Genomic DNA, 11489 nt, shown 5'->3' with positions numbered 1-11489 from the left:
ACACCTCCCTTTATTAAAGGCTAGTGATTCTTGGCACTCACGACCTTTGCTCCCCTCACCAAACTGGCCCACTTGGCACAGACAGATCGTCTTCCGAGAACGTGCCAACAAAAGATTAGCGAACAAGTGAAGCAAAGATCTGGGTCATTCTGGCCCCAAACCCCAATTCTTCCTATTCCCGGCTAACGAGCCTTGCCAGGTGTCTTGAGTGATTTAGTGGGTTCTTCTACAGCGCCCTGGGCGCAACGAAGGGCGTTAAACTAGCTAACCCTTCTCGCCCTGTCTGGCCGAGGAACTCGCGAACGCTGCCTCGAGATTGGGACTAGAGGGTCCTCCTAGGGCCACAAAGAGGATGGGGCCCGGTGCCAGGAAGCGAAGACCGGACCCAAGGCCGCAAAACGGGTGGCCTTGGAAAGCTCGTTTCCTTTTCCCTTTAGTGGAAGGGCTTTTCTGATCACCAAGACGTGCCCTAGCAAGAGAGCGGGCACCGGCGCCCCAGGGCCCGGGCCTGGAGAGCTCGCAGCCTGGACGGCGAGCTCCCGAATCTCCTTTTCTGCCCCTGCTGCAGGCTTCCAGAGAAAAAGCAAGCCTTAAAACAGCGACTTGTTGAAATTTTGTTTGCTCCGCGCCCCGCCCCTGTCTGGCTGCCACAAGCCTTGCCACCGATTTGCGGATTTCTTGGGGGCATGTGTGTGGAGGGAGTAAGAGCAGGCAGGTTGGGGCATCGAAAAGAGGAAGGAGGTTAGAGCGCGGAGGAGTTTGGAAGGAGGAATGAAATGGAAGTGGGGGGAAGTAGGGTAGGTTGGGGCGTCGGGGAGGGCGGGCGGAAGCTTCAAGCCCCAGCCGCTAATTGCGGCTACTTCCCCCAACACACACAGGTCGGATCCAGGGGGCTCTAGGAGCCTAGCCTGAGCGCAAGGGGAAATTTCGCTCCAGGCCTGAGAGCCTAGGGAACCCACGGAGGAGATTGGGCTGGGGCCCAGACGGCGGCGCCCACCGGGCAGGGGAGCTGAAGCGAGGGCGGGGGAAGGGAGGAAAGGAGGATTAGCGAAGCGGTGCAACCTCCGGGGACTTCGGAAGCTCGAGTTTTAACTGGGTCGTTTAGAAAACAAATAAATAAATAGGGCAAACAGCTCCTTCCCCCTCGTCTCACCCCCCAGGAGCCTCAGCTCCCGGACTCTGCGCTCCAACACCCTCCGGGGCGGGGGCGGGGCCTGCCTAGAACAGGCCACGCCCCCTCCGCGCTGGGTTTCTTTTCTTAATTTTTTTTTTAAAGTAAAGCCTTTCCCCAGTAGGCGACGCGCATTGGCCGTTCGGGCCGTCGCTCCTGGCCGACCCCGCCCCTCGGCGGGCCCCCGGGTAACTATCCTCCCCGGGTGGCTGCGGCGCCGCCGCTGGATTATATATTTTTTTAGCTGGTGTCAGAGTCGGCGAAACGTCTGTGGGAAGCGGGGAGCGCGGGGGAGGGGACGCTGCTGGCGGCTAGGAGAGCTCCGGCCGGCGGGACCCTGTGGGGGAGAGGCCCCAGGACTCAGCCTGCCGCCGTCGGAATTTAACGCCACCGCCGCCGCCCCGAGTCGGGGGGTGGGGGGAAACCTGCCGAAGGGGACGCACTTATGCTGCCCTAGGAGCCCGGGTGGGGTCTGGGAAGGGGCCGAGGAGGGCGCGCGCACCGGGCGAGCGCCGCAGGCCCCAGGGGAGGCCCTTCGCAAGCTCCGGACCGACCGCGCCCTCGAGGCGAGCTTGGCCACCCCCTTGGTCCGCTCCCAGTGGGCTGGGGACGACTCGGTGGCCCCGGAGCCCGCCCCCGAGGCCCCTCCGGAGCGCGCTGGGAGCAGGCGGCGGGTCCCCCTTCGGGGCTTCCCCTGAGGCGCCGCGCACCCGCCCGGGGCGCATTTCCTGAGCGCCTGCGGCTCGCAGCCAGCCCCGAGCCGCCGCGGCCGTGCCCGCTTCTCCTTTCGGGCGCCTCTCTGCTCCCTCTGTCCAGAGCGGCCCCCGGAGCAGCCCGCGTGAGCCTCGGGGGCGCGCGCCTCCCGCCGCGCAGTCCCCCGCCGCTGCCCCGCCGCCGGCCGCGGCGCCCTGACTCCCGCTGTTATGCGTATTCCCGTAGACCCGAGCACCAGCCGGCGCTTCACACCTCCCTCCACGGCCTTCCCCTGTGGCAAGATGGGCGAGAACAGCGGGGCGCTGAGCGCGCAGGCGGCCGCGGCCAGGCCCGGCGGGCGCGCCCGGCCCGAGGTGCGCACCGTGGTGGACGTGCTGGCCGACCACGCGGGCGAGCTGGTCCGCACCGACAGCCCCAACTTCCTGTGCTCCGTGCTCCCCTCGCACTGGCGCTGCAACAAGACGCTGCCCGTGGCCTTCAAGGTGAGTGCCTCGGGGCCCCCGCCCCGGCAGGACAGGGCACGGGAGGGGGGGATCCGCCGCCCGGACGGCTCCCGCTGGGCAGAGCGGCTCCGCCCCCGGGGCGGCCGGGCGGCCGACCTGACCAGACTCCCCACCTTCGGGGAGCCGCTGGTGACTTCGCATCATCTGTTTCGTTATGGTTGGGGCGTAGAGGAAGTTGCGGCAGCCGGGTTTTAAGAGATTTGGGCAGAGTTGGCTGCAGGAGATCTGGGAGGCTCTCTAGGTCAGTTCTCCCCTCTCCCCACAGCCACCCATTTTATAGATTAGAGGAGACTGAGGGCCACAGAATTTGAGGTGACTCCCCCAAGGTCACAGGCCGTAAAGTAGTAAAGACGGGAATTCATACGCAGGTCTTCTGACTGCAAATCTAGGTCTCTTGGCCGAGCACCCCACTGGTGCTCCCGGCTGGGGTGTCCCCCCTCCCACGCCCCGAGCTGAAGCCCTGGATTCTTTTTAATCCCTGCAAACCCCCAGCCGAGACGTGGGAAGCCCCTTCCGCTATCATCTGGAGGGATCTTTCTCTGCAACTGGGAGGCGGGAACTGTTTCGTTTTCTTCTTTATTTTTAATTTTTTAAAAAGAAGCAGCGATGAAATGAAAGCAGCCGGTTTTCCCCTAAAAATCGGCGTGAAGCTCGATCACACACATGTCGTGAGGATAGGCTGGGGCGGGGGGAGGGGGGGACAAAAGCTGCTGCTGGGTGCATCTCCACCTCGGTGGATTCCTGACCCAGTGGGGCCTTGCCCCTATAAGGAATCCCACATTGGGGAAAAAAGAGAGATTGTGCCTCTTTCCCGGGGTGACATCTGAAAATCCTGCACAAAGCCTGGGGGTCAGAGGGGGGAGGGAGTGGCAGTTCGTGGGGGAGGGGAGGAAAAGAAGGCCACTGGGACTTAATCGCCCGATCATGGGTTGCGCTGTCATTCGGGGCTTAAAAGGAATCTTTTGAAATTAAAAGAAGACAGGATGCTGACAGGAAATCTGGCCTTTTTAATCAGACCCCAAAAAATTTTCTCCTTGAAATTTTTTCCATCTGGATTCCCAGTCTCTGAATGCGGCAGTCACGTTAAAGCGACTGATGCCCAGGCTCCCACCCCAGCAAGCTAGCTCCTCAGTTTTCAGAATGGGCACATCTCCCCAGCCACAAGGCACTCAGCAGACGGGTCCTTCGTGTCTAGTGGGCTACAAGCGATGGCATTCCTCTGTTTTCCAGTTAGATTGACAGGTGCATCCTTGTCTGAGAAGACCCCTGGGTTTCCTACCCTTAAAGGCATAGTCTAAAAGGTCCCAGATTAGGAAAAGACTCTACCCTCCCATGATCCGCCCCCTCCCTCTAAAAAACAAAACAAAACCAAAAAACCGCACATCCAGACACTTGGCAGCTTAAACCAAGCCCGCTTTCTGCGGTCACGGAGTTCTGGGGTCACAGAATGAACCCACCAGCCGTTCGTTCCTCCTCCTTAACGGCTTCAAGGAGGACATTTTTAAAATCATCCATGGAGTTTCTTTGTTATCAGCGGTGTTATTTTTTTTTTTGTCTTTATCTCCCTCCTGTCCTTTGTCCAGGAATGTGGGCAGTATCCTAATTCTTCACCAGCCAAGCTGAGCTAAATAAGGTCCCAGCTGCAAGTTGGCTCCCATTTAGAGAGAAAGACAGACAGACAGACAGAAAGAAAGAAAGAAAGAAAGAAAGAAAGAAAGAAAGAAAGAAAGAATACTTTGTAACTGATAAAAATGCTTTTCTTCGATGGACAGCCTTATGAGGCTGATCTGTGTGGGTGTTATCCCCACACATTTTTTTTTGGACCAGTGAGGAAACTGAGTCATAATAGAGTGAAAATAACTTGCCCTTTATTGATCTAATGTATTGGGTTCTTTGCCCCCTTCCCCCATCCTCTATTTTGTTTTTCCTTTTTTGTTGTTGTTGTAGTGTTATTTTTTTTGGGGGGGGGATAAGGGTATGGGAGCAGCAGGGTATTGTTTGGGGTTTTAAATCTCAGGGTTTTTTTTTAATACTCATCAGTACTCGGGTAGTTTCATAGAATGTCTCAGCTGGAAGGGACCAGAGGGTAGATAATAGAGAGGGACCTCAGAGATTCTCTGGTTCAGTCCCTGCATTTTTTAGATGAAGACAGTGAGACAGGGACCTGGTCACGAAGCCGAGGTCAAAGAACGGTAGAGATAGAAAGGGACCTTAAAATAGAAAGGGACCTTAAAGACCGCTTAGTGTAATCCCTTCTTTTTAGCTGGAAGAGACCTCAGATGCCGTCTCGGCCAATTTTACAGATGATGAAACCGAGGCCCATGGAGGTTAACCTTAACCTCAAACTTACTAAAACCCACACCTCTTGACTTCGAGTCCAGGGGTTTTTTCCTCTGTAAGATGCTTCCCTTAGTGGGTGGGAGCTCTCCTTCACCTAAGGGCTCCTCTCCAGTTGGACCTAAACTCCTCTTTTCCCCTGCCTCACTACCTTTCCCTAGGTGGTGGCCCTAGGGGATGTCCCTGATGGCACAGTGGTGACGGTGATGGCTGGCAATGATGAGAATTACTCAGCTGAACTGCGTAATGCTTCGGCTGTCATGAAGAACCAGGTGGCCCGATTTAACGACCTTCGATTCGTTGGCCGGAGTGGCCGAGGTGAGGAATCGGGGTTTATCCTGGCTGGAATGGGAGATGGGGAGGCTGAGAAGCCGGTGAAAGTCATACCGAGTGTAGCGGCAAGGTGGGGTGAAAGGGGGGGCACGACACGGAGTCCCCCAAAAGGAAGCAGCCTCGATGAGAACTGGGAAGGAGGATCCAGGGTGAGACATCCGTAGGCTATCGAACATGGACGGTTCTTAGGGGTCACCCATCCAACGCCCTCAGTTTATACTTGAGAAAACCAAGGCACAGAAGGAAAAGTTCAGTGATTTGTCCACAGTCACCCAGGTAGTGAATCATAGATTCAATCCCACGGCCTCTGATTCCAAACCCAGACGCTTTTCATCCTTGTCAGAATAGGTGGGCAAGGGGGATACTGGCTGGCAGATGAGCCACCCCTGGAGCAAGTGACAGATTTGAGAGGGCCCACAGAGGCAGAGGTTCTAGGAACCGGGACTGCCTCTGGATGCTGGTGTGTCTCCAGGCACAGCCCAGCTCAGCCCGAGGAGGTGAAAAGCCTCGGGGCCTCTGAGATGTGAGGAGGCCTCTGTGGGCAGGCTCTGTAGACCCAGACTCAGTGTGGGTGACAGGCGGTTTAGATCTGAAACCTACCCAGGACTTAAATCATCTCCTCAGCTCTGGGTAGGGGAGAGCAGAAAGCGGGGGCCTGGGGCCTCACAAGATGACTTCAAGGAAGAATCACAGATGACAGCAGGAGGCAGGGACTCGATGCCGATGGTAGCAGATTATTAGCACCGCGAATGGCCTCCCTCCATCCAGTGCCTCAAGGGGCCGGGTCTGCCTGCCAGCCAGCCGGCTCTCTAAAGAAACCCAATGGTGTCCCTTGCCATCCCCTCCCAGATTCTGTGTAAACTGTGAGGGTTTTGATGCTCAGTAAACAGAATTGCGCATTTCATCACCAATAAACAAGGACAGGGGGAAGGCTTTCTTTCCTTAGAAAGGGCCAATCTTGCGTTTAACGGGCATCTGGGCTGCATTTTTCCTCTTTAACTATTCAAATGTATACATCCAAACGTCAAACATATTTTGACTTTTCAGCATTAATTAAAACCAGGGCATTATTTGCATGTAATAACTGTTTATTCGTGCTTTTTATGAAACTGGAATAGTTTACATTCTTTTAGACGTTTCCTGTTCCTGCTGGCCTGATTTCCCGGTCGCAGATTTCTTTCAAACACTGCCCTTAACTGGTTACAGGTTGATGGATGGAAAATGTTTTCTTTTATGAATTAAGCTTTCATTGCTGCGCTAAATTATTCTGTTAGGCTCTTTTATTTTTTTCATCCCCAAATTTCCAAACTGCATGGAACTGAATCTGAGCCCCAATCTGGGACTCTGGATTCACTCTTTCTCTGGCGGGTGCTCTTGTTTTAGGCGAGGTGGGACAGAGTGGAGCAAGGGCACTCTCACCCCAGACACCCCTCCCTCCCCTGGGGCTATTGCATGGGGTGGGGGCACCCTCACCCCAGACATCCCTCTCTTCCCCGGCCTGGGGCTGTGGCGTGGTGTGGGGGCATCCTCACCCCAGACACCCCTCCCTCCCCTGGCCTGGGGCTATGGCGGGGTGTGGGGGCACCCTCACCCCAGACACACCTTCCCTTCCCTGGAGCTGTGGCCTGGTGTGGGGGCATCCTCACCCCAGGCACCCCTCCCTCCCCTGGCCTGGGGCTGTGGCGGAGTGTGGGGGCATCCTCACCCCAGACACGCCTTCCCTTGCCCGGGTCTGTGGCGTGGTGTGGGGGCACCCTTCCCCCAGACACCCCTCCCCTAGCCTGGGGCTGTGGCGTGGTGTGGGGGCACCCTCATCCCAGACACACCTTCCCTTGCCTGTGGTGGTCCCTTAAACCTCTCTGGGACTGACCATAAGATGATGTGTGTCAAGAGAGTTACAAGGGGTGGCTCTCAGGGCCATGGGGGGATCGCCCCCCTCTCTGTCACTTCCCTTGGTGGACTCACAAACCATTCACCTCTCCCTCCCCTTCTCATGTTCCCACCAATCACCGCCCCTTTCACTATTCCCTGATTAGTCATCTCTCGCTCCTCTCCCCCTTATCCTAACAAATGTACTCTAGTCTGTCCCCTCCTGTGTTCCTGCAGATGGCTCATCTCCCTCCATGTAGCTTCAGATTCTTCACTTCTCCCTCCCCCACAGCCCATCCCTCGGTCCTCTCCCCCACCCTTGCCCCGTGCAGCCACAGGTCCCTCCACTCTTCTCCCCCTTATGCCCCCTAAGTGCTCGCCTCTGTTTCTGCTCCCTCCCTTGTGCCCTCAGCTTGCCCACGCCTCTCTGGGGATCTTCCGATTTCTGCCTCCTCCCTCCTCTGCACGGCCCGGGCGTTGCTCGCCTCTCTGTCCCCTCCTATGGGGGACCCACAAATCGCTCCTGTCCTCCAAGTCCTTGCGAATTCTTCCCACCTCCCTCCTCCTTCTGGTGTCCACAAATCAATGACCTCTCCTAGTGGCTAGCCTAGCCGTGAATCTTTCGCCTCTCCTTCCTCTCCCCAATATACCCGCAGATCAATCTCCTTCCCTCCTCTTCCCCCGTGTACCCGTGAATCGATGCCCTCTCCCTCTCCTCCCTGAGTTATCCACCAATCCCTCGCCTCTCCTCCCCTTCCCTTTTCCACTCACCTTCCTGGCCTCACACAGCAAGGACCCATCCAAGCTCCCCCAGCCCTCTCTTATTTAGTTCCGAGGAATCCTCTTCTCTTCCTTCCCTGTTGGTGGTGCTTGCGTCTCTGCCCTCACCCAACACACACAGACACACAGACACAGACACAGACACACACACACAGACACACACACACACACACACACACACACACACACACACACACACACCAGGGTATGAGTCCTAAAGACCAGAGACACCCCCTCCACCCTCCAGAAGTTCAGGAAGTTGTCATTACCAGCGATCTTTTTTGGGCGGAAGGACTGATAAAACTGTAAACCCCAGCCCCAGGCCTCAACCCCAAAGTACACACACACACACACACACACACACACACACACACACACACACGCGCGCGAGCGCCCCACCCGCAAAGGATTCTCGTACCTGCTGGTGTTCTGATGGGAGCTGCTGCTAATTTCTTTCCCTCCTCCCACCCCAACCCCGTACTTCAGACACCAAATACAGACAAGTTGGTTTCCTTATGCGTTTGACTGTCCCTTAGTTGTGAGTGACTGGTGACAAGCTTCAGGGTAGCTTGTTAGGGGCTGTGGGGGAGGAGGAAGAGGTGACAAGATGGAAAAGATAGCAATGTTTAATAACATTTTCTAGTACTGCCTAACATGGATTCCTGATTTTCTTTTCTGTATCTCAAAGCTTTCACCTTGCTTGTTACACCGTCTGATCCATACCTCAGCCCCGGGAGAGAGGCAGGGCAAGGATGGTGATTCCCACATCACATATGAGGAAATTGAGGCTTAACCAAGAGGGAAATTTTCCAAATAGAGGGAAATTGACTGGCCCCGGGTCAGACAGCCAGGCTTGAGAAAGGACCAGGGTCAGTTGGTTCCCAGTTAGGGTGGGCTGCTGTGGTCAGGAAAGAGGCATTGGGGCTCAGTAGAAAGATTACTGGATCACGCCTAGAATGCTTGGCTGGCTGTGTGACCTTGCCAGGTCCCTTGACCTTTGTGGCCGGGATGACTTCTGAGGGCCCTCCCAGCTCTAAATCTGTGGTGCTAGGATACCTAGACCAGGAAGAAGTTAGGGAAGCCGGATTTCTGGCCCTGCTCTGCTCCCAGGGTCTTCTCTTCCCTGGGCCTTAGCTTCCTGACTCCCATAGCTTCTGAAGACTTCCAGCCCCAATATTCTCTGACTCTAGAACTGAGATGTGACTTAGGGTGCAGGGGAGAAACAGGAAATCCAAGGAGATGCAAATATTCTGGTCGGGTGGGAGAGGCGGAGGATTACAGCTATGAGTAAGAAGGCCAGACATCTCTAAAGGCGGCTTGTGCCTGCTCTGCAGCTGGCAGCCGGCTAGAGAAAGGTCCATTTTACAGATTGGGAAACTCCCCTTTTGAGAGAACAAGTCTGTGATTGACAGGGGCGTGAGGCTTCTAAGCCCTGAGGCCCTTCCCTCTGCTTGGAGGACTGGATGGGGAGGTGGTCATTCTCACCAACTGCCTCCAGCATGGGGGGCGGTTAGGACGGTAGCTGGGGTCCCAGCCTGGGCTTCCCCCACCTCTTTCTGTAAGAATGAGGCAAATGGGCACACGGGGAGGAGGCAGACAACCCACTGATACAGAAGCAGCCCAAAGAGAAGAAAGGGGGTGTGGTGGAATGAGCATTGGCTTGGAAGGCAGAAGACCTGGGTTCAAATGTGGACTCTGCTACTTTTTTTTTTTAACTCAGTGAGTTTGGGCAAAGTGATTCATCTCCCTGGCTTCATCTGTAAAAGGAGGTACATGGTCCCATGACTTGAGCCCAGGGTGGCTCACCTGCAGAAGGCTGGGGTGAAGTCAGAAGGCCCGGGTCCCAGCTCTAACGCCGCTGTGCCTTCCCTTCCCTGAGCCCCCACTTTGACGTCTGTGAGATTTGGGACATAATCATGCTACTTTTCTTCCATCCTGGAGTTGTCGTAAGAAAAGTGCTTTGAGATCCTTAAAGCACCCTAGAAATATTTCCTAGATCTAGAGGTCACTGGATCCAGTCCCCTCATTTTACAGATGAAGAATTGGAATTCCAGAGAGGTTATTAATTATTATTATTTAAATAATGATATTGATTTTCAGCATTAATTGTTATCATTAACAGACAGCTAGGTAATAGAGTGGATAGGTTTGCAAAGCACTTTATAGATAATCTCATTTGATCCTCATGACCACCGGGGGGGGGCGGTGCTATTATTATCCCCATTTTACAGATGGGGAAACTGAGGCAGGAATCGGTTAAGTGACTTGCCCAGGGCCGAACAGCTAGTTAGTGACTGAGGCTGGATTTGAACTCGGGTCTTCCATACTCCAGACCTGATGCTCTCTTCCCTGGGCCCTCTAGCTGGCACTGAGTCTGGGTGAGCCCCTGGGAGTTGAGGTTGGGGGTGACACCAGGCTTCCCACAGAGGGTGAGGTGCAAGGGTGCCCACTAGAGGGCAAGCTGACTCTAATTAGAAAGAGATTTCTTCCAAGCTGATCAGTAGCGGGATCAGGGGCCTGTGCAGCCCCTTTCCAGTGACATGGGCAACATAGGGAGACCCGATCTCAAAATAATAAAGCAAAGCTGCTCTGCCTACTTGGGTCCCAGATTAGAGGAGGCACATGGGGGTAGGAGGACAGACCTACACCTTTGGGAGCGGGTCAGATGGACGGATGCTCAGGGAAGGAGCCAAGGCCACACTATGGTACAGTGAGCGAGTGGTGCAGTCAGAGGTCCTGAGTTCAAATCCCTCTGCGGATGCTTACTGCCTGTGTCTTTTAGCGTGAGGCTTCCCTCCTCTGAGGCTCCAGTTCTCGTTAAATGAGGGAATTTGACTAGGTCGTCTCCGGGATCCCACGTGTCACTAAAGCTATGAATCCCCATCTCAAGAGAGGCAGTCAGAACAGCCGAACTGATGGGGAAGGATAGCCATATGGTCAGACTCACAGGGCGAGAGGCTTGCAGTCAGCCAACAGACATTTATTAAGTGCCTACAGCATTCTGTGCTAAACTCTGGGGAGACAAAAACTAAACAATCCTTGCCTTCAAGGAACTCACATTCTGGGTCATGGGCAGACAGGTGACCCCTCTGCCCCCATTCCCCGACGATTCTGGGGCTTTAGGAAAAGCTCTATCCCCGCTCCATCAGGAAGGGGATGAGCATTGGGGCACTGGCCTGCTGCCTGCTGACGCTTGTCTCTTAGAGGAAGCAGATTGAAAGGAATCGGGGGTGGGCGTGGAAACTGAAGACCCTTTAGCCTGATGAGACGGAGGAGAGGTCGGATGGAGGAAGTGAAGGAGCCTGGGATGGGGATGGAGCAGGCCAGGGAGGAAACGTGGGGTCTTTGATTAGAAACAGAGTCACTTGGACTTTGCCTGGAACTTCAGCTAATAGCTAGCATTTATACAGAACTTTAAAGTTTGCAAATATCTCATTGGATCCTCACAACGCCCCAGGGAGATCGGTGCTATTATTATCCCCAGTGTAAAAAGAGAGAAAGTGAGGCAGCCAGAAGTGCCCAGAGCTAGTAAAGGTTGGAGGCTAGATCTGAATTCAGGGCTTCCTGACTTTAGCACTCTGCTGCCCTGAGAGGGATCTCCTGTGCTTTCAACCTGTACAAAGTCAGGAGGGTGGGAAGATTCAGCCTCTAAATTGATTTTGCTCTGGCTAGAGACTCAGAGGTAGTTTCAGATTTGAATTTCCACAAGAACCTAGACTTGGTGGCACTGACAAATGCTTTGCAGACTCTCCCTCCTCTGGATTAAAAACAAACAACAAACC

General features: G+C 55.0%; 1 protein-coding gene across 1 annotated transcript in view; it reads left to right on the top strand.

Moving 5' to 3' along the window:
- Positions 1–2094: 2094 nt before the first annotated feature.
- LOC118835308 (runt-related transcription factor 3-like) overlaps positions 2095–11489 on the top strand; it is a 47365-nt gene continuing 37970 nt past the window's right edge. Inside the window, exons 1-2 of the mRNA XM_036742500.1 lie at positions 2095–2367; positions 4887–5043. Coding sequence (XP_036598395.1) covers positions 2095–2367; positions 4887–5043 — 430 coding nt within the window. The remainder of the gene's footprint in view (positions 2368–4886; positions 5044–11489) is intronic.

Source organism: Trichosurus vulpecula, chromosome 2 (assembly GCF_011100635.1).
Source record: "Trichosurus vulpecula isolate mTriVul1 chromosome 2, mTriVul1.pri, whole genome shotgun sequence".
NCBI classification, from domain to species: Eukaryota; Metazoa; Chordata; class Mammalia; order Diprotodontia; family Phalangeridae; genus Trichosurus; species Trichosurus vulpecula.
Note: the sequence above shows the minus strand (reverse complement) of the source record. Positions and strands in the feature narration are given on the sequence as shown.